This window comes from Pelodiscus sinensis, chromosome 14 (assembly GCF_049634645.1).
Source record: "Pelodiscus sinensis isolate JC-2024 chromosome 14, ASM4963464v1, whole genome shotgun sequence".
NCBI classification, from domain to species: Eukaryota; Metazoa; Chordata; order Testudines; family Trionychidae; genus Pelodiscus; species Pelodiscus sinensis.
In genome coordinates, this window is record NC_134724.1 from 17,773,291 (window position 1) to 17,799,830 (window position 26,540).

Below are 26,540 nucleotides of genomic sequence, written 5' to 3' on the forward strand. Positions count from 1 at the left end.
GGTCAAGATTAAAATAAATACGAAACTTTAAGAAAACACAGGCATTGTTACAAAATCTGTTTTGTCTGAAGTAAAGAATCTGCTGAATTGTTTTTAAGTGTGACTTTGTCCAGATTTTCAAAGCAGCAGCAAAAATTGACTCCGATAAACCATTCTACAGGGAAAAAATGAAGAGATTAAAATAAACAGAAAACATATAAATCTAACCAGCTTCCACCGCCTTATTTTATGTGGTTCAGCATTGTGCTGAATAAGACAGTACCAAGGAAGCAGACACAAAACTATGCTTTATGGGAGGGAAGGAGAGGAATCGGGGAAAAGCACATTGTATGCCCTTGAAAGCAATTTCCTGTGCTGTTCCTCTTTGCACTTGGGACTGGATGATTGTCTTCACTGTCCACCCTGATCCAGTATCTTGATAGCAATCTCCATTACTGAGGGGAAAAAAAAAAAAAAAAGCTCTACACTAGTTCAATTGTTTGCCTAGCCGTGGCATCCAGTTGCCTGCTAAAACTGCCTTACGTTAGAATAGTCCTAACCTTTTAAAATCACCCACTGGGACTTCAGAGATTAGCAAAAATGAAAGTAGGTCAGAATGAACAGAAATATAATATCAAGTCGCCATGTTATCTGTCCTTATGGACTGTGTTAGCCAGAAATGCTTAATGTTCCTGCCTTTTCAGATCAGTTGCATTTTGTTTGGATTAGTCAGAGATACCATAATTTTTAAAATACTGCATGAGTGTCTCCATTTTATCAATTTTTGGCAACATTCTTTTCAATGCATCTGGCTCTGCGGGTACAGCCCTCAAACTATAGTTTGTTTTTATAATCATTACCACAGAGTTAATTTTCATTTCCTTTTCTACAGTGACATCTTTGTATTACATTAACAAAACAAATACTAATGTGGCATGCAGTACATAAACCTTTCCTGAGGCTGTAGAAATAATAAATGAAAAGCAGATAGCATGTAATATGCTACCACCTAGTGATCAAATTATGGAAATTGTTTTTATTCTGTTCCTAGCTTTACATTGACTTTCGTCTTGTGCATGGCAATTTAAATTCTAGCACCAAGTTGTAACTGTGATGTTTGTCAGCACATTGTAAAGAGGGGATTAAACTATAACGTGAATCTCTGTATCTGGATTCTCACTTTCCTCCAAATTTGGAGAGTGTTTGTAATAAGCGTTCCAGTTAATGCCATTATAAAAATAGGAACCATTTAAGACTCAGGTACAAATCTGGATTTTGAATATCACCAAAGCTCAGTAGCTTTTACTTCTGGTATCTGACACTGATGAAACAGAAGTTAGAAACTTCTACCACTTCTTGAGCTACTGTGTGGCAAGGCTATATGAGTAATAAGCACAGAGGTGCATAAGGGGGAAATGTGTGTAGGGCAGAGGATTATTAAAAAGTGTAAAATAGTTTGGTACACAAACAGGACCTCCTTAAATAATTTTGAAAGAGTCATGGTAGACAGAGATGGGGCAGGGGGAGGAAACAAATCAGTATCCAATAAGGAAGTCCTTCCTCCTGCAATGGCAGGTTATAATCCCAGTTAAGAATCTATCAAACTGACACTAACACTTGATCTAGACACATTATATGAGTCATGATATCAAACTTTTTCTTCACCAAGTGGAATATAAACAAAATTGCTAAAGCTTTTAGTGCCTTGCACTCTCCCACTTAACATAGGGAAGCTTCATTTTGTTAATTAACCCCAACCCTCCTTGTTAATAATAAATTCCTTCCTGGTTTGGATATCCCAGTTTAGCATTGGGAAGCACAAAGGCTCTGTATCATGGCTTGTAAAACACTCCCTACTCTTTTCTCCTTGCAGGTTTGCTGACAATGGCATTGGCCTGACCTTGGCAAGGTAAGCATTATTCTTTCCCCATTTACCATTCTCCTGCTCTGTCCTCTGATTCCAAAACAAAGTTTGCCTGAAGGAGCCCTTTTTAACGCACAGTCCTGTCTCTCCTAGCGGAGGTACTTTCCCACATGATGATGGTTCAAAGCAAGAAATAAAGAACAGCCTATTTGTCGGTGAAAGTAAAAACGTGGGAACAGAAACCATGAACAACCACATTTGGGGTCCCGGAGGCCTGGATCACAGTGGAAGGACTCTCCCCATAGGCCAGTAAGTTCTGTCCAGCACAAGTGAACTGTGCTTTACCCTCCTGTTTGTTTAAACATATGTATTTTTTCAGCACTATTTGGTGTAACTTAAACTAGAGAAATTATACACAGAGGGTTTTGTTTCATGGCTCTTGTTCCCAAGATCCTCATTGTGCAGCTGCTGCTGGCAGGCATGTGCTTGCAGGCTGCCAGGACAGCATCAATACCTGCTTCATGAACTGGGTTGGGGGACAGCTAAGGCAGAGGAAGAGTTTGTGAACTGGGCAAGATTTGTACATGTAGTCAGCAAGGATGGGGCAATGCCACAATCTCCACCCGTATCAGCTACCAGTCACCAAGGAATTCTCTGAGAACCCTTGCCTGGGCTTTGGACCAAGTGGAGTTGCTGCTGGGTTCACATGATCTTTATGCCCTTGTTAAACATTTTACAAGCTGCTAGTGAATGTCGTGGATGACCTCACCCATGATCTTGGTGCTCTGGATTGGTTTTGCAAATGCAAGGGTATTTTGTTGTTGTTTGTTGTTTAAAATATAACCACCCTTATAGAAGCCTCTGATGCACAAAGAGATCGAATCCTGTATTTTCTGCATGGCTCTCCTCAATTCTGCTTATCAAAGGAGTCCCCATAGGACAATCCTCTATACCAGGGGTGGGCAATAAGCGGTTGGCCAATGGGAACTGCAGGAAGTGGTGTCCCAATCTGGGCCACATTCTGCAGCTCCCATTGGCCAGGAACGGCAATCCACAGCCAATGGGAGCCACAAGCAACCATACCTGTGGCTGTGCAGGTTAATACATGATAATGTTGAGCCCATAGGCAGCTGATTGCCAACCCCTGCCCTATACCAACAGTGAAAGGAGGCTCTTATAATACTCTGTTCTTCCGTCCTTTACATACAAACATTCTCCCGTTGTCTTCAGTGGAGGAAGTTGTGTATATAAGAGCATCCAAAGGCAGGGAGCACTTACCTGAATGGGAAATTCTTGTGTGAGGAAGGACCGCTCCTTTGAGTAAACGATTATGGTTTTGTTTATTATGAGCAGTCATTGACATGTTTTAACCCTTTAACAGGCTTGGCTAAAACATGACATTCAGTGAACTCAAAATGTAAAAAAGCACATGTCTTCTCTACCTCTCCACTGGGATCTAAACGGTCTCTGGGTTAAGGTGCTTTGGAGTGTGCTCACTAACTTAAAACAGTATCCCAGGCAGTGCAACAGTTTTGCTGCTTGAAAATCCAAATATTATTTTATTGGAGCCAGGTTGTTTATCTCCATGCGCCTATGAAAGCTGTCTTGGGATTTTAGCTCTTCAGTGATTCAGTGTGAGGAGCGCACATCTGATTGGTTGCAGGTTTTGCGGCTGCTGCAGACATATTTGTGATTGCCACATTAATTTTTTCTTTTTAGGTCAATGCCTTGGCATTATCCAATGTTCCTTCCCTTTAGGAGTACAGACCAAACAAAGATGATCTGCTTAGACACAAAGAGACCTTGACTGAACTCATAGGAACTGAAGGGTTGCACAAACAAAAACAAAAGCAGCACTCACCCAGAGTTCTCCTGCTGACTATGCAAAATAATGTCTGCTACAAAGCATTCCCTGAAATCAGAATGTGAAAAAGCCTGTGGCTATATGTCTGATGTCTACGGTAACACATTGTGACCAGATCTCCTTCTCTCTACTTTTCAAATATATTTTAGGAATTTTCCAATTCGTGGGATTCAGTTCTATGATGGTCCAATCAATGTCCAAAACTGCACGTTTCGCAAGTTTGCTGCATTGGATGGTCGTCACACAAGTGCCCTGGCATTCCGGCTCAACAATGCCTGGCAGAGTTGCCCCAATAACAACGTCACCAACATTATATTTGAAGACGTGCCTGTGAGTTATTTTTCAAAATGGGTTCCTTGTCATTTGGTTTTTGAACTGAATGGGATGGAGAAAAGTGTGAGGCAGGAAATGGCCATGGGCAGTGGGGGGAGAGTGGAAACAACATCAGAACTTCTGACATCCTAGTCCCAATGACTGCCCTGTTTTTAGTGAATTAAGTGTAAATGAGGGATAAGAAAACTGGTTTCGATTTTTTTTTTTTTAAATCAAACAAGCCCCACTTTCTTGCAAACTCGGAGCAAATCAGAAGCAGGCCAGTTTCCCCCCAAATTGGGTTCTCATATAAATAAATAGCATTTCTATTTCTGCGAGCTTCTGCACTACCATAGGCCTGTTTCCCCTCCCACATGCAAGTAGTAACTCTACTGAACTTAATATAGTTACAGTTGAAGTAAAACCAAGGTAGGTGAGAGGGAAAATAAGGCCTCTTTGGTTCCATCTGGGGTAAGATGTTGAAGTGCCAACTTAGATAGGCTGACCTTATAAAAGTTGCAGTCCAGTCAGAAGCAAGAAATACCAATGGACGTCCCCATGAGAGATCCAACCACACTGGGAAGAATCAAAGGGGATTCTGTTCCTATTTACATCTGGCAATTCCATTGACATCAGTTCCCCAGATGTAAATGAGAGCAGAATTTGGCCAAAAAGGTTGCTATCAGCTTTGAATAAGTATGTGATCTTTTGGATGCTTCTTTGAACCAAACCAAGCAATTAGCGACAACTAATCCTGGTGAGAGATTGGCAGGTATCTTTTGCATCTGCTTGTACAAATATATGCCTGCTGGTCCTGAAAGTGTCCCTCTGCCTGATGGAATGTACCTGGCAGCTGTTGAATCCAATTAACAACCCGTTCAAGTGTATTTACAGACATCTGTAGATTGAAGGAATGATTTTGATTGCTTCATTTTTACTCAATACCACACTTGCTAAAAATCCATGAGAAAAGTTGATTAAAGATTCTTGTGCCCAGTGTCTGGTAGGAAGAAAAAAAATCCCCAGAAGAATCTGACCCAGCCTCAGCCATGTTGCATCAGGCTGGTTTATGACATTCAATTTATTTCACTTGCATAAGAACCACTGGTTAGAAGCAGGGCTGGATTACCCAATAGGCAAACTAAGCACGTGCTTAGGGCACCAGCAAAGCAGGGGCACCAAAAAAGATTTTAGGGTAAAGTATTGTTTTTATTTTGAATTACATATGGGAGGCATCATAGTCTTTTCAGTGCTTAGGGCCTCTAAAGGACTTAATCCAGCCCTGGTTAGAAGTCACATAAGCAGCCTCCCAAGGGAGGCCACTGATTGTTCCAGGGTAAGTGCAAATTCAAATAAGAAGGGATGTATGAACTAAATTAGATTTAAAAAAAAATCTCCCTCAGCCTTACTCCAAAACTTGAACCCCACACTGCAGGATGGAGGCCACAAGAGTAGAATGCTGGTTGTGTTGCCCCCAGCTTCCGTTCACCATCAACAGGAAATGGTTACGACTAAGCAGACCTTTGCAGTGTATGACCTAACTCTGCGTTAGCCTCAGGCACTGACCAGGCAGTATGTGGACAAGGAAGGGGTAACTCAAATATTCTAGCGAATGGCAGCTAGCAAGAATTTCAGTGGTAAGCTGCCAAAAGTGGGCACAGATTTTGTGGGCTGCTTTTTTTAGGGGCCCTTAGCCTGAGACACTCAGAGCCTGATTTCCTGGACATCAGCTGATGTGCTCAGAGCTTCTGAAAACCAGATCTAAGATGTCTCCCAAACTGAGGCACCAAAAATCAATGGTCACTTTTTAAAACATTGGCCCTAACGTATAAGGAAGTTTTCCCACCCCTAGAGTGACCAGCAAATCCAAATGCTGCTTCTTGCTCTAAAGTATTTTACAGCTCTAGTTAAAATCAGACAATTCATGCCATTCCCACAACCACAGGATTGTCCTTCCCATGAAGTGCTAAGCAGTGAATTGCTCCTCTGGTATGTAAATAGCTGTCACTATTCTGTTTAGATTACCTCACGAGTGTTCTTTGGAGAACCTGGACCCTGGTTCAATGACCTGAATATGGATGGTGATAAAACATCAGTTTTTCATGATGTAGATGGCTCTGTGTCAGAATATCCTGGTTCATACCTTATAAAAGAAGATAACTGGTTGATCAAGCACCCAGACTGTATTGATGTGCCAGATTGGAGAGGTGCCATCTGCAGTGGGCACTATGCACAGGTATGTAGAATTTATCTTACACTGCTGTCATTGCTCTGGGGGAGTACAGGAATTGAAGGTAATAGGTTTATAACTATTTTAAATGTGCCTGTACAGTAGGCTTGAAATTATCTTGAATTCAGAAATGTGCACTTTTATAGGACACTCTAGATTATAGTACTTGGCAATGCATCTGTCTGGATGACTTTACACACACAGGTGAGTTTGCCTGTAAATATTATGGCACATTTTCAAAGGCACTTTAAAAATGTAGGCCGTGAATATTAACCAATGAAAAGAACAAGGCACTTTTGTGGCAACTTCCATCCAAAGATCTCCAAGCATGTCAAAAGCTTTAATGAATTAAGTTTCACAAACTGACCCTATGGTAAAGAAGTTTTTATTATCCTCATTTTTATGGGGGAAAATGTGTCACACCTAAGTTAAGTGACTTACCCAGAGTCTCAGAGGAAGTGTCCTATAGAATCCAGAACAGAATCTGGATTTTCCAACTTCCAGTCCTGTGACTTAACCACAAAACTATTCTCCCTGTAACAAAAGCACTTGGTACCACTGCTTAGAACCAGTGCTTCGTTCTCTCTTATATGCAGCGACTTTTTTAGCAATGTTTTAGGTACTGCAAGTGCTTTCAGAGTAATATATTTAAAGCCCGTTAGTAACCATTTATTTTATTAAACCAATCGTGACTGTTTTCCTAATCTAGATATACATCCAGGCCTACAAGTCAGCCACCCTGAGACTGAAAATAATCAGAAATGACTATCACAACCATCCTCTCTACCTGGAGGGAGCGTTAAGCAAAAGTTCTCATTACCAGCAGTATCAGCCAGTTATAACACTGCGGAAAGGTTATACCGTGCATTGGGACAAGACTGCACCTGAGGAACTAGCTATATGGCTCATCAACTTCAACAAGTAAGTGATCCCTCTAAATTTTAACCCATGGAAGTAGCATTCCAACCAAGGCCATCTTTAGGATTTAGGAGAGTCTATGCAGTTTATTGAACTGGTGCCCAATGGCAGCTGGAGGGGATGAAGGGGTTTTTTTTGGGGGGGGGGGTTAGATGTGATTTTAAAATCTTCAGCAACACAATAATGAGAGAATTTTTAAACAAATTTTAAAAGATGGTCCTGTCAACTAACAGTACATTCAGAAACTGACAGTTACTGGGGTTGACAAATGCCTGTTAAATGGCTTGATTACCACTTGAATGGCTCTTTCACAGGTTCAGTGTTCTGTTCCTAGGTCTGGCAGGCTTTGTCACTTTTAAATTCTCCAGATCTTCTCAAGAGGAAGCAAAACCCCAAACCAGGGGCAGGAAGTGGCTGGTCAGTGTACATGAAGGCCCAGGGGTGCCCCAGATTTTTGAGTGCCCTACGCAGCTACATATTCTGTGTATGGATAAGGGTGACTTGGATTCCCACCCAGTAATGTAACTGTACACTGTTGAAGAATGACATTATTGAAATATCCATGATAGTTCTTTCAGGGTTGACATAATTATTTTATGGAACCCGCTATGAACTGCCCTATCTTTTAATTTGTCATGATACTTATGTTCCCCCAGGATAGGCACTGAAAGGTAAAAACACATATTTTTTTTAGATGCCTTGGATCAAATTAATCTCTGGTGAATAGATGCCAATGGTTTTATAAGAAGGATGAGTTTAGCCCACATTGCTTAAGTAGCACATAGATGTTCTTTTACAGTCTAAATTATGTTGACCAGCCAGGAAAAAATTGTTCCATTTCAGAGTGAACTATTTAACTTGGCTTATGACATGCCCAGGAAAGTCATAGTCATGTGTCTATATTATTTGTTATAATGTGGCTCTTTGCTATTTTAGGAATGACTGGATCCAGCTAGGCTTGTGTTATCCTAAAGGGACAACATTTTCCATTGTCTCAGATATCCACAATCGCCTCTTGAAGAAAACATACAAAACGGGGACCTTCTATAGGACCCAGCAGATGGACAAATTGGAGCACCGATATCCTACCAAAGGACACTATTATTGGGATGAGGACAGCGGGTAAGGAAAAAGCCCCTGTTCAACTCAACAGATACGAGACAGCTCTCTGAACCAGAAAGTGGGTTTTTTTTAGATCGGGCCAATATTCAAATGTAAACTGGGATCACAACACACAGATTCTGTGAGGCCTGATTGATTTTTCATAACCTTCTGACTCATGGTGACTGCCACTCATTAATGTGCTCACAGACACTTGCCCCTAAAGGCTGTCCGTGCCAAGTGAATACACAGCAGGGCAGAAGGAAAAGCAGAAGGAACATCCAGCTCATTGCAATGAAATTGCGTGGAACAAGCATAAAACCCTTCTCTTTTCAAAAATTAGATCTAGGAATCTTAAACCCTGACTATGTATGAACATCAACATGATGATGTAGAGCTGCCCAATGAATTTGAACAGGCCAAACTTGTCCCCTTTGAGGGAAGATGGGACTTGTTCTTATAGGCAATTGAGGTTGTTTTTTAGATTGCCAAAGAGAAAGAAAGAAGTATTATTTATAATAAATACAGAGAGTTACTGCTCCCTCAGTGGAAACATTGAGGGCAGTGGATCTATGTTTCCATCTCCACAGTATCTCCTGGAGGAGGGACTGGAGTGGCTGCACTGCATGAGATTGGACTGGCCACTGAGGAGCAGGAAGACATTCCTGAGCCAGTCTGGTCCCACCTTCCAGTCACCATGAGTCCCAGTGGGGACTCCTGGCCTGATAGAGGGACAGGAGCACGTGGACTAGCTGCCAGGGTGGGGTGGAGGATGGCACGGGTGACTGGTACCTGGACAGGGGGCATGTGGGAGAATAGTGTACATGGTGCCAACCACCTGGTGAGGGATAGGGGAGTAGAAGGCACCCGCCGTGGAGAAACTGCTGTAGGAATGACCGTCAGAACTACCAGGCTGTCTGTTCCCAGTCTGGATGGGCTGCCCATTTCTCCCCCCTCCCCCGCCACACACATACCTTGCCTCCATTCTCAGTAACTCCCTTTTGCTTTCTTTCCTGTCCCTCCAGCCCCCAATTCAGAGAGCATCCTACCCCTCTGAATAAACATATAACCACACTGATTTATGTAAAATTAATGGCTCTTTAGAAAGAGATAAATACACCAGTGTGGGATAAATGTTCTATTAGCATGAGACTGGGATGGTTAAATTATACATTGGTTACCGCAAAGCACTGAGATGTATTCGTTTGGGTGTGAAACACTCCATAATTTGTGCATTGTCTTCCCCAATCTGAAGGCTGCTGTTCTTGAAATTCAAAGCCCAAAATGAGAAGGAGAAGTTTGCCTTCTGCTCAGTCCAAGGCTGTGAGAGAATAAGGATCAAAGCTGTGATCCCCAAGAATGCTGGAATCAGTGACTGTGAAGCTAAGGCCTATCCAAAATACACGGAAACGCCAGTAGTTGATGTGCCAATGCCTAAGAAGCTCTCTAATGCAATACTGGTAAAGTACCTTGTTTGCTATTACATTTCTATTACCATTGTTCTGTTTCCTTGTAAATGTATAAGCTTTAGCATGCATCATTCCATGTTACCTTGGAGACCAGCTCTAAAAACCACTCTGTCTAGGCATAACTTTCTGAAATTGCCCAGAAGCATAAAGCAACCTAAACCAGACACTAACAAACACAGAAAATGCAGATTCGTGAAAGAAAGACACCTGAAGCTGCAGCAAGTGATCCCTATCAGTTACTTTTCCATACTGTAGGCCTGCTTCCCAGGCCAAGGTGCTCAATACTCATGGGGCAATGGGTATTGAAAACTGCATTTCACAGTAAGAAATGCATCTCCCAATGCTCAAGTGTGGAATCCTGTGCACGGAAACGCAACGCACACACAGTGATGAGCAGAGCAACAGGTTGCTCAGAGGAACTTGATCCTGCTCGGATGAGAATTCTGCTGCATGGCTGCCAGCCAGGACTGCCTAATAGCAGATGCAATGTCAAAGGGGGGATTGCATAGCTAAGAGCATATCTAGGCTCTAAAGAAAAACTTTTGGCACTAAGTTTCAGAGCCCAAGGCAAATGACTCAGGCTCACCGTGCTCAGGCAGTGGCTAGAAATTTGCACATCCACAATTCTGCTAAGAGACAGGTGCCTGTTCTGTTCCCAGCCAGGCCCTTTCTTACCCTTCTTGCTTGGAACAGGCATGTAGGATCAAAGCCTCTGTAACCCCCTTTTTCCTCCCTGGGTTACTCGGGAGCAGGTGTCACATACATATGTGCCTGGTGGTTTTAACTTAAAAGGAGATCCTGAGTACCCCAGTGGTGATGCTGTTTAGTTGGGGATTCCTTTCCCACCCCCTTGCTGTAGTCTCTTGCTCCTGAAGAATATACAATGGCAGTGACTCCACCTGGCTCGCCCTGTGCACACTTAATGGTGTGCCTTGGGGCCTCCAGGAATAAAATTATTCCAGCAATAATCTAGATCTAACTCCAAGACCACAATTATAAATAATATACATCTAATTGATTAAATTAGAATTGACACACCTTTACTTAACAACTTAAAGAAACAGGGTTTAACAGATCAAAAGTGAATAAAATCAATTAACAAAGTATACAGAAATAAAAAGAACTTATCTATCTGGCATTTGCACTGCCACCATTTATCCCACCCCAGAGTATGCACTCCTCTGGATTCAGAGTCCCAGACACTTGCTTGGCCATGCTTGAAAGTCTGCAGCTGGAGTGGAGACAGCATTGTGCAGGTCCTGTGGGTGTTAGTCCAAGCTGAGCAGCCAGCTGCAAAATTCCTCTGTCACTGAAGCAGGCTCCACCAAATGCCAGCAGCTCTGGTTCACTGGGCTAGTCACTCTGCCTCTCTTTGGACGCAGAGTTAGTCTATATCTCTGAGGTCAGCCCCAGGCAGCACTTTCCGAAAGAGCCCAGTTACACACAGAAGGAAACTGTGAGTAGATTTATGTAGTCCTTCTCAGCCACAGGCACAGCCAGAGACTCTCCTCTCTAGGGACAATCAGCAGCCCCTGAAGCAGCCTGCTAGAGCCAAGCCCCGCAGGCTCTCAGTCCCAGGCTCTAGCTGCAACACAACAGTTCCTGGACTGGACAGAGGCTCCGCCACAGCAGCCTGGCTTCTCTCTCCCAAATTGGAGAGCCTCTCTCTCCCCCCAAATGCCTGGATGATCTCCTGTTTCTTCCTTTTTCCTCACAGGCTCATGGGAATTGTAGTCGCTAGGGCTAGATTGCAGCACAAAGGATCCTCCCAGAAAAAGTCCCTTTTAGTGGGGGTATGTCTACACTACCCCGCTAGTTCGAACTAGCGGGGTAATGTATGCATACCGCACTTGCTAATGAAGCCCGGGATTTGAATTTCCCAGGCTTCATTAGCATAAGCGGGGAGCCGCCATTTTTAAATCCCCGCTGCTTCGAACCCCGTGTAGCGCGGCTACACGGGGCTCGAACTAGGTAGTTCGGACTAGGGTACCTATTCCGAACTACCGGTACTCCTCGTGAAACGAGGAGTACCGGTAGTTCGGAATAGGTACCCTAGTCCGAACTACCTAGTTCGAGCCCCGTGTAGCCGCGCTACACGGGGTTCGAAGCAGCGGGGATTTAAAAATGGCGGCTCCCCGCTTATGCTAATGAAGCCTGGGAAATTCAAATCCCGGGCTTCATTAGCAAGTGCGGTATGCATACATTACCCCGCTAGTTCGAACTAGCGGGGTAGTGTAGACATACCCTAAGGGGACTACACCTCAATTAATGACATAAAACTGCACAACACACACATTCCATTTTGCAACATTGAAGTGATGACATGATCAGCTCAGAGGTTAAGATTTTGCCCAGATTTCATTAACAATGTAATTTGGCAAGTGTCAATTTATGAGGTACTCTTTTATTGTTGATTAAACTGCTAGGAAGTTCTTGGTTTAAAATAAACTGCATTTGGGGAATGTACAAAAGCAGTAAATACCATTTTCCATTTTTGAACAGAATAATAATGACCATTTCCTAGAGCTGAAAGTAGAAACCTTCAGGACCAGATATTTCCACCTCCGTGATGATTTTGCATACATTGAGGTAAGTGGTTCCTTCCCAGCCACATTTGTTGGACTCTCTTTTTTTTAACCTATATATTTTTGAGTCTGAGATTTCACCCAGAATTTACTGAGGAAACTACCACTGAATGTCTTTCTTTAGGTGCTTATAGACTTGGCTTTCCCTTGATATATTTTTTACATGCTGCTTTTTCTTGTCCCCTCCCCCTCCCAATTTTCCCTTCTTCCACCCACCCTCCCATCTCCCCTATTTATTTTGGTCCTAGACATTCAACACTCGTTATCTGAAGGAGTGGGCTGTGCCCACAAAAGCTCATGATACCATCTACATGTTTTGTTAGTCTATAAAGTGCTATCATACTATTTGTTGTTTTTCAATTTACCTGTACAGACTAACTCGGCTACCCCCTGAAGCTTTAGGAATTAGGTCATTAGGGCTATGTCTCTTAGGAAAATGAATTGTACTACAACATTACAGGCAAAAATTCAAGTTGATCCAAGCTAACAGATCGGGAATCCTATCCCTTGAAGCAAAGGGCAGTTCAGTGCTGCCATGTCAGAACCAGGAAACTTCTTACAGTTATTTATTATGAACTTGGATTTTTTTAGCAGATTTTTTTCTTTTCTGCAGGTTGATGGCAAGAAGTATTTCCTCTCTGATGATGGTATCCAAGTAGTTGTGATTGATGGCGAGCATGGAAAAACTGTTGACCGAATGAGTTTCAAAAACTCTATTCTCCAGGGAATTCCAACACAGATAGACAGTTATGTCAACAACATCAAAAACAAGTGAGTAAATAATCTAGTGTGTAATAAAATGTTAGCATGCAGGAATGGTGCTGAAATAGTAACCTTTTTCTTAGCTTTGTTACCTGTTACAAAATGCGAATAGTCCTGCTACATGACACAGGCAAAGTCTCCTCCAGCTGCCAGAGGCATGACCACTTAGAAGGAACCGCCAGCTGTTCAGAACAGCTGGCAGTTCTCTGGGAGTAGCGGGGGCAAAGACTTCACATACTCCCCCAGCCACAGTCCAATCAGGGTCTGTGGGTGGGGAAGTATAGAAGTGTGTTGGCCCCTCCCGTTCCGTCTGAGGCCCCGCCCATTCTGCCTGAGGCCCCACTCCTTCAAAAATGTCTGAAGTGGCCCATAGTCAAAAATTATTGCCCACCTCTGTTCTAATGCCTCTCAGAAAGTTTCTCATGATGCAAGGTTCCTTTGAAGTGGATACTTCTGTTCTCCTGATGTTTTCAATGACAAAGTATTGCTGCAGCATTATGTAGAATAGTCACCACAGATATGTAAATTATTGTTAATTTTCTTTCCTAGTCTAGATATATCAAAAAATGGGCCTGCCCTCTTTTGCTATCCTATTCTCCACTGAACTCAATTAGTCTGATTCCTTTTTACACGTAGACAACTTTACACTGCCAGAATGGCTTAAAAGAGCCCCCATATAACTGAGAATCAGGCCCAATGGCTGCAGTGGAATCAGGGGTGGACCCAAGCCAGTCTTGTGCACCTTAGTAAAAATTGTCCTCTTTTTCCCACTGGTACTAAATGGCAGCCAGGTTTTGAAACAGAATAATGGGGCACTAGTTCCTGGGGCAACTACTCTTCCAATAGGAAGATCAGTTGATGGAACCAGTTGAGGGCATGTCTTCATTCTGCAGAAGATCACCGCTGCAGTGATCAATCTTCTGGAGTTAGATTTAGGGTACGTCTAGACTACATGCCTCTGTCGCCAGAGGCATGTAGATTAGGCTACCAGGCATAGGAAAATAAAGCGGCGATTTAAATAATCACCGCTTCATTTAAATTTACGTGGCTGCCACGCTGAGCCGACAAACAGCTGATCAGCTGTTTGTCGGCTCAGCGCGGTAGTCTGGACGCGCAGGGGTCGACATCAAAGGCATTTGTCGACCACCCAGGTATACTTCATCCCAGGAGGCATACCTGGGTGGTCGACAGATGCCTTTGATGTCGACCCCCGCGCGTCCAGACTACCGCGCTGAGCCGACAAACAGCTGATCAGCTGTTTGTCGGCTCAGCGCGGCAGCCACGTAAATTTAAATGAAGCGGCGATTATTTAAATCGCCGCTTCATTTTCCTATGCCTGGTAGCCTAATCTACATGCCTCTGGCGACAGAGGCATGTAGTCTAGACGTACCCTTAGTGAGTCTTAACTTAAACTCAAAGAGTGCCCCTGCTGATATCCAGTACTCCTGCTCTTGCCAGGAGTACAGGAAGCCAGTGGAAGAGTTTGCTCCCATTGGCCTCCCACAGTGGGATTGCCACCAAGCTCAGCTTAAGGTAAAATGACTGCAGGTACGTGTTCTGTGTAACTGGAATGACGTACCTCAAGCTGAGCTGACTTCTCTAGTGTAGACCTGGCCTCATATACAGGTGCCTTATACTGGAATAGCTTGTTCCCTTTCCTGTATAAGAACCTTTTGATTACTGTACTGCATCCAAATAGAGGGCTTGCACCATTTGAGCTATACTGGTATAATTAAAGCAATACAATGTGTGTACGCGTGCATGTGTAGACAAGACCTATAAATAGAGCCTTGCAAATCCATGGATATCTGTTTTATAATCACGGGCATCCCCATCCACGGATGTGGGTATGGATATCCACAGCTCATTTTTGCAGATGATGGATATGGATGCAGATTAAAATTTTGTATCCATGCAGGGCTCTACCTAGAAATGTGATCTTTGGAACTGCTGTGCCCTCAATTCCATGGAAATCAATGGGAGTTAAAAGCAGTTAGCACCTCACAGATCCTAATTTAGGAAGTAGTTTTCAGGAGGGTGGTAATCTCAGGTTATTCTCCTGAGCTTCTGGAATGTTCTCTTAGCTCTTTTCTCCTTTCGCCTGCCTGCTTTCTGGAAATGGGATTATGTCCAGACCTTTTAGCAATAGCTGTTAAACATACTGTTTATTCAGGAAAGAAAAGTGGTGTCTGTTGTGATGAATCTATTTGAACTATACATTTGTAATATTTTTTCCCTTGGAATAATGGAATCTATTAGTTCACTTTAGCAACTGGCAGCAGGCCAAGTGTCCTATTTTGTGGATGTTCATATTTTTCTGATGAGTTTCCCAAAGCAAACAGCTGGAACAAGTAGAAGCTGTTGTTGAAACCTCCATGACAGGAAAGGCTTAGCTGAAATAAATGATTTGTTTACTAAAGTGAAAGAAAAAATAATTGAATATTAGATTAAGAATATAACTACATGCTGTACGCCCAATTCGTTTAATACCAGTGCAAATATTAAATGTAACAGATGAGATTTTAAGTTGAAAACTGACTAATGATTTGTCTACACAACAGTGCACCGCTATGGAATGTGTTCTGCAGTGATAAAAGGGGTTTTTACATTGCTGAAATTAATGCACCCTCTTAAGAAATGGTAGCTAGGTTTATGGAAGAATTCTGCCATACTGGTTCTTTTATGTTGAGCTGACTACATCTCTGGAGTATGAATTTTTCAAATTTTGGGTGGCAATCAGGCCCAAGTGACTATTAACAGTTCTGTTCCTGGGTTTTTTTTCCTTGTAACATTATTCCATTACCATAAATGTAAATAAAATTTTTACGTTGATGTAGCAAGTCCATTCAGCAGCACAGCAGTTGCATTCTACACAATAATGTCTCGAAAACAAGGCCCTCTTGGATGGTTATTTATAGGGAGAATTTGTTCTGCTGTAACACAGTGGGGCTAAACCATCAAGACTTTCTACCAGCGAAATGCCATTAACATCATTGGGAACACCTTAAATGGAGAGTGTGTAAAACAGTAAAATAAATTAAACTAGTCAAACATTTTATCAATCACTTTGCAATACTTCTTTAATGCAGAGGCACACACTTGCCTTCAAGGACCAGAGCCCCATCTTTGAAGTCAATGGTAAAATTCCCATTTTCTTCAACAGCACCAGGATGTCTTGGTGCAGTTACTAGAGAAGTCTTGGCACCTTGTAGAAGAATAGGGTTGCTAATCTCATTAATTTGCCAATATTTCAAATTAGATGGTTCTGTCCACATAATGCCCTTCCAGGTTCAGTTTGACAGGGGATTTTTCTTCACTTTCTGCCCTAATTTGTATTATAGTGATGCTTAAACAGCTGCTAAATTTTAAAACCCCTCTGCCCCAGGTCACTGTAGATAGGTAAAGTGATCTGATCCCTGTACCATACATCCTTTGCACTTCAGTTTGAGTTTGCAAAGCACACCGCACCTTCTGGAAGACATGTACTGTTTATAAGGACACTGATGCATTTCTGCATCAAATCTGCATTCAAAAAGAAGGGAAAAATATTAGACTCTAAGCACAGAGTTCTGGAGAGGTAAATTTATTTGAGATTTAATCTGTAAACATAGAGTTAAACGAGAATTGCTTAGTGCATCCCAGATAGAGCACATTCTGTGCACTGAATGGAATGTGGTGGAAATGCTGATTTCCAAAATGTAAACTGTTCTAGAAACTTAGTGTAAAATGAGCCAATTGAATATGCTCTCTAATGGATTTTGCATATATGGAAAAGGAAATACGTGACTTCGTCATTGGAGAACATTGACACAGTTTGCAGGCCTGATGGCAGACACCAGAGTTTAAATCAGACAAGTGACAAATGCTTAACAATTGTTCATTAGTTTATTTGGCTTTGTGCTCTTCAGCTCTATTGTGGTGATGGCATCCAAAGGCAGATTCATTTCAAAAGGACCATGGACCAAAGTGCTGGAAAAACTCGGAGTAGAGAAGGGATTTAAATTAAAAGGTAAGGAATTTTTAAAAATATAAATCAAATCTTTTGATTTGTTTACCTAACAAGTTTAAAAACTTCAATTGACCCACTCCTACTGGTAAACTGACCTTGCACAAATGCGTGGGCACTGTGTATCTCAACTAGACTCATGTGTTTAATGAGAGAAATGCAGACCTCCCTCCTTGAGGACAGTTTGGGAAAGACCTCAGGACTCTTGCCACGCAGGCTCACTGTCATGTCTGTCATTGGGGGAAATAAGGGATAAGGAGAAGGCACACACTTACAACATCCTGGTGCTGACTGGATGCTAATATGGCACCCAGCTGTAGAGGAGACAGTGCATTTTGGTATCCTTCATGGAAGAAGTACCCAGATAGCGCCCTTCCAAACAGCGTTGAGTTAAAGTATCCCATTAAAGACCATTCTCCTGTGTCTCCTTAACAACCAGATTGTTAAATCAGAATGCCTAGTATCAGCACAACTAAATAGCTATTTTAACAAAGGAGTATTTAATCCTCCAAACTTCCCCCGCTTTGCTTTCAAGTGCTCAATCCTTCCATATCTACTTAAAACAATATTCTGTGTCAGTGGTGCAGTGATTAACACAGAATTGCTTCGAGTTCCATCCTGAGCAAACATAATGCAGTGCTTCTCTGCATTCTGTCACAGCATTGCTCAGTGCTGTTCCCCAAATCAATGACACTGTTTCCGTGAAGGCAGAGCATGTCATGGAGAATGGTTTTAGTGCCTCTTTTCCATCTCTAACTTCAGATTTCCTTTAGGATGGTCATTGGGTCAGTGATATATTCAAATTATCTAACCTAGCCCCAGTGTCCAAATAGAGAAATTGTCAGTCCATATCTGCTCTGGAGTTGCATCTATTTACATTGCCTCAAGGTGCACACCAACCCCAGAGTTTTATCATTGGAAGCTACTGTAACTTTAGCAAGTATTTTATTTGGGAAAAAAAGGAACCAGGTAAGAGCTGAAAGTAAAGTCTCCAGCCAGCACTATTACATGCAAAATCATTCAAAAAGATCAGAGTGCACTTAGAATCAGGAGCAAAATTGTAAGAGTCCAGTTGGGTTGGACCTAATTGTGAGGTTTGTGTCAGGCCCACCAACAAGGGGGCAAAGAGGGCAATTGCTTCGGGGCCTGGCAATTCAAAAGTGCCTGGGGCTCCCATCTCCTGCTACGGGATCGGTGGCTCCCAGAGCCCCACAACCTTTAAATTGTCTCTAGAACACTCAGCCCTCAGTGTCCCCCCTCTCCCCCCACCCCAGCCTCAAAGCCACCTGGAGCACATGGTGATCTACCTCAGCCCCAACCTCTTCCACCAGAGGCCCTGCCCCTTCTGGGGCCCCTCTCACCTTGCCCAGGGGTCTGGCAAGGCTGTCAGCTCCCCTGGTTCTTGTTTATCAAGACCCAAATTTACCATGTTTGACTAAAACACGTCACCGTGAGTTGAGCTGCGTGATGGCAGAAGTTTTATTTTCCAGAGAATAGAAAGATTTTGAAATTTGCTATCATTAAAAATAGGAATGAAAACTAAAATATTCAAAATTCTCTGCAAAGGAAAATTCTGCAGTGATATTTGGCCCATTTTTATTCTAATTTTTAAAAATGTAGATTAGATTATTATACATAATTTCATACACTATGTGAAACACACAATTGTTTCAACATGAAATATTGGACTGTTTTATTTGGCAAAGATCCAAAACTGAACATTTCAGCATTCATTGTTCTTCTCTGCATTCATTAATTTAATTCATTGATAATAGTTGACATGACACACAGCAGAATAGGACCTTACAAACATCAAAGACAACAGAAAATGTTGCTAATGCTTTATAACCAGCAAACCCTCTTTAACACAGGTAGAGTGCAGAATAGTTTCATGGAGTTTGCATGTGTGTGCATAGCATTAGCAGGGCCAACAGCCTATGGCACTCTGGCAGCAATTTAAAGGCCTAGGAGCACCAGTCGCTGCTGGGAGATCCAGGCCTCTTTGTATCACCAGGACCCGGGACAAGTGCCCTCTTTCCCTCCTCCACTGGGAGACCTGAGTGTCATGAAAACAAAGATATTTAAGGGACGAGTTAGTTACAGGCTAGAAATATCTACACAGCAACAGCTATTTAATAACAAGCTCTTTCGTCTAGCAGTGAAAGGTATAACATGATCCCATGGCTGGAAGTTAAATCTAGACAAATTCAAACCGAAAATAGAGCATAAATGTAATGAGTGATTAGCCATTGGAACAGTTTACCAATTATTCTAGTGGAATATCCATCCCTGACATTTTTTAAATCAAGAAGGGATGCTTTTCTGCTGTAGGATTTATTTTGGGGGTCTTCTATGGGCTGTGTTATACAGAAAGCCAGGCTAAATAATCACATTGGTTTCTTCTGACCTTGGACTCTTTGAAGGTGCTTTCATTCCTTTGCAGACTACCAATTTATTGCTGTTGGTTTTCAGATAAAATGGCTTTTGTCGGATTCAAAGGCAGCTTTCGGCCAGTCTGGGTGAAACTGATTACCGAGGAGGATGCAGCTAAAATCTATCAAGTTGTGCCAATCCCCGTAGTGAAGAAAATGAAATTATGAGGCCAGGATGCTTGGCCTTCCTGCTGTTAGCACTGCCCTGATAGAAAAGGACTACTGACTCTGCTCACAACAGGCACCCTCCACAGCTCTCCAGAGATGTAGTACTTCTTTGTTGCTGTACATGAAGAAAGCTTTATTGCAAGTGGGTAGAGTGGCCACGTGTGACAAGCAGCATTCCTTGTGATGCACATCTTGTTCGATCCTGCCCTACTGATTTGCCTACTGATACCAGATTTATCTTTATTTTCTAAGCTAATATCTGGGGCAAGACTGTTTTCAAAAAGCGTGTTTTGGGGGAAGTGCATCCTCTGCTTCTGTTCTGCCTTCTACACCCCTTGTGAACCTCCAGGTCTGAATGCCAAATCTAACGGCCATGCACGGCTTGGAATTTCCCCATGGGACTGATTGCATCCGCTCTCTGCTGCTTTTGAGAGCACAATCAGCTGCTCGTACAAAACTGGGAATGCAAATTCAGAGGCTGGTTGAAAATTTGGAATGGAAGGCACAAATCGGTAAAAGCTGCAGCATATGGCCAAACAAGGAGCATTTATTTGAAAGCTTCTACACTATTCTGTCAAACTAGTGCAGAATCCTGGGATTACATGGCACATGTTGAATCTTCAGGGAGCTATCTCATTTCAGTGAATGGTATGTAGAGGGGAAAGAAAGAGCATAGGAGAGATTGATCACATTGTGATGCCTTGGGCTTCACCCAGACCAATAAAGGGCTAGGTCACCCTGTAAGCCTGGGTGCTTCCGTGCTATACAGCTATGGCTGAGGCCTGTCACCAGCAGCCTACTCAGTGATCTCACCTAGCTTGCACCTGCCTGATTACTCTTTACAGGGTGACACAATAGCCTCTTTGGTCCCAAGCTTACCCAAATCAGTCTCCCCCACAGCGCTCAGCCTCTCTGCCTGTAGCAGTCACCAAACCTTATCAAGTTTGCTGCTCCTTTGGAGACCATAATGCCAGCCTGGTAGTTTGATTAAGGATTTTTCTCTTCAATTTGAAATGCTGCGCTGAGAATGGGGCGAAATGAAACAAGGTGAAGGTTATGAACAAAGAAGTGATATTTAAGTGATACTAAGTAGGCAGAATTGGAACTTTTAACATGACTACAGACAAACAAAAGTGAAAAGATGCATCTAAGCCTAAAGCCTAACTTAAACTAGAGCCTCTTGTTCAAAGTAGATTTCTCATCACATTTGTTCTTCTAGCATAGCTCACAGTTCTTAGCCCCAAATGAAGACAGAGCTCCAAGCGCTTCATTTCTTCAGATGAAGGATGCTAAATAGCTCATATTCTTGAAGTTTTATCTTTGTTTTCAAAGTCAGGAAGCCCTCTTGGGGGCTCAGTTTGCTGTATCCACCCAGGAGCTGACACCATGTTCATTTTTTGCTGTCTCCTCTCCCTATCATAATTGGCTATCCCCTCAACTTGCTAGTTGGATGGTGTTGTTTACCTTTTGTGTAAATGTACTCCCGTTGTCTCCCTTTGATCAGTTTACACTGGAGACACATTCGTGCAGGCAAGGCAATAGAATGGATTGACTTATGCTGTACCTGCTGAGCACATTTTAAGAACTTAGGAAATATATTTTCATACATCATGCAGCCAAGCACCAGCAATAATATTAATGACCAACTTGTGACCAGTTTGCATATGAACTTTTACACCTTTTAGATACAGATTATAACAACAGTAAATTGGGGCACACTGAGCTGGTTAGGCCAGCTGAAATTCACTGCTAGGAACCAGGGCACTCCTTGCTCTCTCGTGTTGGAGTGCTTTTAGGGTCACACACATCCAAATATGGCCATCATGGGACCTGCCATTTCTGCTCATTTGCTTAACCAACAACTGACATTTTCCGATGTATTTATACTTCAAAATAGGTATTGTCAGATCTTGTGTTTTCTCTGGGCAAGCTGCCACAGACTGGTAGAGAAGACTTGACACTTCACTTTTATTCTGTCTGTCCCACACATTCCTTCAAAGATAAATCTTCAGAGCCAAGGGGCTCGGTGGTAGCATATCATGTAGGCACAGAGAGGCTCTCTCGTTTGGGTCTCTTGTTTTCAGGCAGGGAATGCTGGGGAGTCATCTTACTCCATCCTTAATCAAGGGGGAGGCTTCAACATCATACTTCCAGTGCAATCGAGGGGAACAGTATCAGGCCCAGTGTGTTGTGTCTGGCTTGCTTGTAGTCTATTCTTGCCATGGGAGTGTGTTTAATAAGCTCCAAAGGGAGCTAGATCTCCGCTGGAAGGCAGGTCACTAAGGGGTGGGGGCTTTGAGGTCACGTGGAAGGGCTAAAGAGTAAACGTTGATCCCAGAAGACACATCTCCTCCCAGATAATGTAAACTTACACATTTTCTGCTCCCTTTCCTTCAAAACATACGGATCTAATTTTTTTTAAAAAAGGATGAGCAAAGTTGAGTGTAAACCAGAGCTGCTTGCCAGCACACTTAACCTTACAAAAACACTGTCTGTTCCAATGGGCACACTAGGCATTGCTGTGTGTTTCCCAAAGATGTCAAGCAAATGTATCAAGTGGCTTCTGTTATTTGGGTAACTTAAAAAAAAAATCTCTAAGTAGGCAAATTGTCAATATGCCAGAATAGCTGTTTCCCTTCCCTCTGTCATTCCCCAGGGGGAAAAAAAATCCATTGTTTGTTTCTTTTTAAATAGGTTCCCCCCCCCCAAGTTTTTCTCTTTCTTCTGTGTCTAGCATGTCCGCTTCGAATTGGAATGAAGCAGCCATGATTCTGTGGGTCATTGCACATGCTGTCGCTGTGCAGGTGCTGAATTCCGCAGGACCTTTCTGTCACTGTTTTGAGACTGGGTTGCTGTGTGAGTCAGTCAGGAATGGCATTCAGGCTCTACTATAGATTTGTGCCTCTCCAGTCCCTCCTGGGTTTTGAGACTGGAACTGCTTTTTTTCTATACAGTTTTTATATACTGTTTTCCAGCAGAAGAATTTCAAGACTGTTACACTTTTTTTTACAAAAGGATCTAGAGTTATTTCCCTTTCCACTGGCTTCTTTATGGTCTAGTAATGTAGGATTCTTCATCCAAGCAAAGACATATCTGCTTTTAACTATTCAGGCCATTTGGGCCAATTCTCTTGGATGCAGTGTGAAAGAGCATAGCTCTCAAGCGATACACATTTCTCTCCCAATGTCTTATGATGATTTGGGGTCTTTCTGTCCCCAGATCACAACTATTCCTTAAAAGATTAGTCTCACTTACAGTTCAACCTCAATTGTACTAATCTCATTTATCTGAAATGCCCTGTTAGGCAAAACAGGATCCTATCCCTTAAGCCTAGGGAATTACATGAAACAATCTTTGATTACTCAGAATCCTGGCTAGCTGAATGCATTCAGGCTGTGTCTACACTGGCGCGATCTTGTGCAAAAGCAGCCGCTCTTGCGCAGAAACTTGCTGCCTGTCTACACTGGCCACGTGTTCTTGAGTAAGTAAACTGACGTTCTAATGTATAAAATCAGGGCTTCTTGTGGGAGAACTCTGACGCTCCCGCTCAGGAAGAAGCCCTCTTGTGCAAGAGCTCTTCCAGAAGAGGCCAGTGTAGACCGGCAACATGAATTTCTTGCACAAGACGCCCCTATGGTTAAAATAGCCATCAGAGCTTTCTTGAGCAAGAGAGCATCTACACTGCCATGGATGTTCTTGCGCAAAAGCTCATCTCTTTCGCAAAAGCACATGCCAGTGTAGATGGTCTCTTGTGGAAGAGTTTTTGCACAAGAACTCTTCCACAAAAGAGTTCTTCCACAAGAAGCTGCCAGTGTAGACGTAGCCTCAGTGTATTCCACAGCATACCCTTTAATTGAGGCTGGACCGTAGGTACAACTGCAGGTACAACTGCATCTATTGCTCGTAATAGCATTCATTGTTATAATGAATGAAAAATAATAGAATGGGCCAAGACCAGATTTTTTTTTCTGAATGTTTTAGGAGGGGAATCAAAGTCAAAGCACCACTGTGTTTAGTTTAGTTCTCCAAAACCATCCTGTTGATGCTCTTTGCTGATCTAGGCAGCTAGGTATTAGCAGAGTAGCTAAGCACCTATAAACTCAGTACAATCTAACCCACTTTTGGAGCAGGATTCAAGTACTTTAATACAAAAAGGCAAGTTGCATTTGTACTGAAGTGTAGCATCTAATTTTCAAAATGTTTGGAATTCTCAGGGTGAAATCATAAGACTTGGCTTTAGGAAATATGCTTGTTTTTACTGTAAAATCACATCTTATCCAACATAAAGTCTCTCTAAATATTTTGTTCTGTCATGCAAGGGCCTATTCTTGGGGAAGGTGATGGGTCTTATTCTGTAAATATTTAGGATAAGATCACTGCAATTGGGCAGACAGCATGGCACAGAGTAATGGGAGGGATTCTCCCCTGAAATGCAAGCAGCTCCCATTGGAGTCAATGGGAGTTAGGTGCCTGGAACTGAAGGCAGAATTTGGCCTAATCTCCCCAATAGTTCTGATGTATCATATTTTTTAAATATTTGTGGATTCTAGAAGTTGAACATGCACTCCTCTACAAGTAGTGAATTGACTCCTTGTAGTTTGCACATTCTTTAAACTTGTCTGTTCACAAACTGCAAATATCCTGGCTGTAAGGTTTCATTGTTGCAGATATTTTCACGTTTACCTACAGGTGTCAGCATTGGGGCAATTTTGGGGTGGGGTGCGTCAGTTCAAATGCTTGTTTTACCTGTCGCCGAAATAGCTGGTCCTTTTTCGGAACTAGATGTATAGTTGTTTTGTACATTTTCCTATAGAACTCACAATGAAAAAGATATATTTTCTATTTATTTATTACAAAGGCACTATGAGAAGTAATTTTGCAGAGATTTGAAGAGTTGTTACTGGATTTTAGCATTGTTCAAGATGTTCTTGAAGTTGGCAATATGTCTTTTCAGATAATCTGCTTTGCACTTGAAAGTTATGTCCACAGAATGTGGTGATGGATTGACTGTCTAGTTTATGCTGACAGAAGCTCTTGTAAGCAAAAACTTTTGGAATGAATGTTCCAACAGAATTTATATGTAGTAGTTTGGAATACAAAAAGGTTTATCAGAATAAATATTCAATGTAAAATTATGATGTTGTCTCTTGTACTCTGTATATTATGGCAGTGAACTGGTATTTGTTTACCTATCTTTGACAGTGTGCCTGTTCTCTAACACCTAGAGTACTTTTGGTGACAATAATTTGTAAAGACATTCATGAAATAAGCATGAACATGAAGCCGCAAAAAATCCTGATTTTATTGTTTTCATAAATAGTCCTGTCACCCTATGAAGGTCTGGTAATCAGGGAAATTGTTATAATAGCTTGATACATTTTCCATTGTCGGGTTGAGCCAAACAGACTGTCTCTTTAAAACCTTTCAGAGGCAGCATTCCTAACGTGAGATTTTGGTGGCAGGAAATGTTTCCAACGTCCAAGCACATATTTTTGAACCAAGTCTCGTGAGGGTAGCAATTCGCATTTTAAAGGACATGGTATCACCTTCACAAGTGATTCAGGTGAGACAGCGAAGAACACATTTCTAGAAGTTGGCAGCCCATCCCCTCCCAGTTGAAATCAATGATATGTAGGACATTTCCAAATCAGTCACATTCAACAAATTGAAGATGAGATGGAAGACAGCACGGAAGCCATAAGACTTCTGCTATGGAAAAACCCATGTTCAGATAGATTTGATGTTGATCATTGTAATTCCCACTTCCCAGTTTCTTAAACATTTTCATCTGGGGAAACCATACTGACTGCTACATGCATCATCCACCAGCAGGTATGGGCATTTTTAAAGCCATAGCACAACTCTCTGCCACACTAGCTAAGTGAGTAATGGGTAGCAGAAGAGGACTATTCTCCTTTTATGAGGACTTCTCAGATAGGGTACGTCTACACTGCACCCTTAGCTTGAAATAAGATATGTAAATTGCGTATCTTATTTCATTTATTTTTTGAAATAGGCTATTTTGAAATGTGGTGTGTCTACACAGCATCAAATTTTGAAATAACACACTATTTTGAGACATCCCTTATCTCTTGTGCAACGAGATTTACAGGGATGCTGAAATAGCACATCTGCTATATTTCGCAATAGTGGGTGTGTTCAAAAGACATGGGGTAGCTATTTCGGGATGGCTCTGGTGTCCTGAAATAGCATTGCAGTGTAGACATACCGTATGCAGAGATGGATGACGGAGAGAGACATTCAACTTGCCAGTGGGGTTCTAAGCTATTTTCTGGATAACAAAGGGGTGTTGAGACTTGGGAACAATGGGTTCCATTCTGGGTTTGACGGGGAGGTAGTCTGGTGACTACACACCCTTCCTTCCACACCTCCTCCAGCCTTCTGCCCCCACCCCCATTCCTCCTCCCTAGTTACTTCCCCCATGCCCTTCTCTCAACCCTTGTTGTGCACTGTCCCCAGCTCCTGCCCCACACCCTGCTCCTGTCCTCCCCCATGCTGCAGTGCCTGCCCTTCTACGTCTCCTCCAATCCTAGCCCACCTGCAGCTCTGGTCCCCTCCATCAGCCCCTCTGCTCCTGCCAATACACAGACAATTAGCTGACAAATATATTTTTTAAAAGATCAGTTCTGCCAAATCTTGTGTATTCATCAAGTAGTGACCCAAAGTAAAGGTTAAACCTCCTTGGTCCAGTACCCTCAGCACCAGACTGGTCTTGAACCAGAGCATTTGCCAGAACAAGGGAGGTCAATTCTGGTTGCTGATTCCTGGGACACTGGCTCCTCACCTCCCCAGGCCTGCTGGGGCTCTGCTACTGGCCCTTGAGGCAATA

General features: G+C 42.5%; 1 protein-coding gene across 1 annotated transcript in view; it reads left to right on the top strand.

Moving 5' to 3' along the window:
• The window catches only part of CEMIP (cell migration inducing hyaluronidase 1), a 74,087-nt gene extending 49,981 nt beyond the window's left edge, over positions 1-24,106 (top strand). Inside the window, exons 18-28 of the mRNA XM_014581656.3 lie at positions 1,853-1,888; positions 1,997-2,152; positions 3,857-4,037; positions 6,040-6,255; positions 6,959-7,170; positions 8,104-8,289; positions 9,524-9,728; positions 12,240-12,326; positions 12,936-13,093; positions 16,993-17,093; positions 19,563-24,106. Coding sequence (XP_014437142.2) covers positions 1,853-1,888; positions 1,997-2,152; positions 3,857-4,037; positions 6,040-6,255; positions 6,959-7,170; positions 8,104-8,289; positions 9,524-9,728; positions 12,240-12,326; positions 12,936-13,093; positions 16,993-17,093; positions 19,563-19,690 — 1,666 coding nt within the window. The 3' untranslated portion in view covers positions 19,691-24,106. The remainder of the gene's footprint in view (positions 1-1,852; positions 1,889-1,996; positions 2,153-3,856; positions 4,038-6,039; positions 6,256-6,958; positions 7,171-8,103; positions 8,290-9,523; positions 9,729-12,239; positions 12,327-12,935; positions 13,094-16,992; positions 17,094-19,562) is intronic.
• The last annotated feature ends 2,434 nt before the right edge of the window (positions 24,107-26,540 follow it).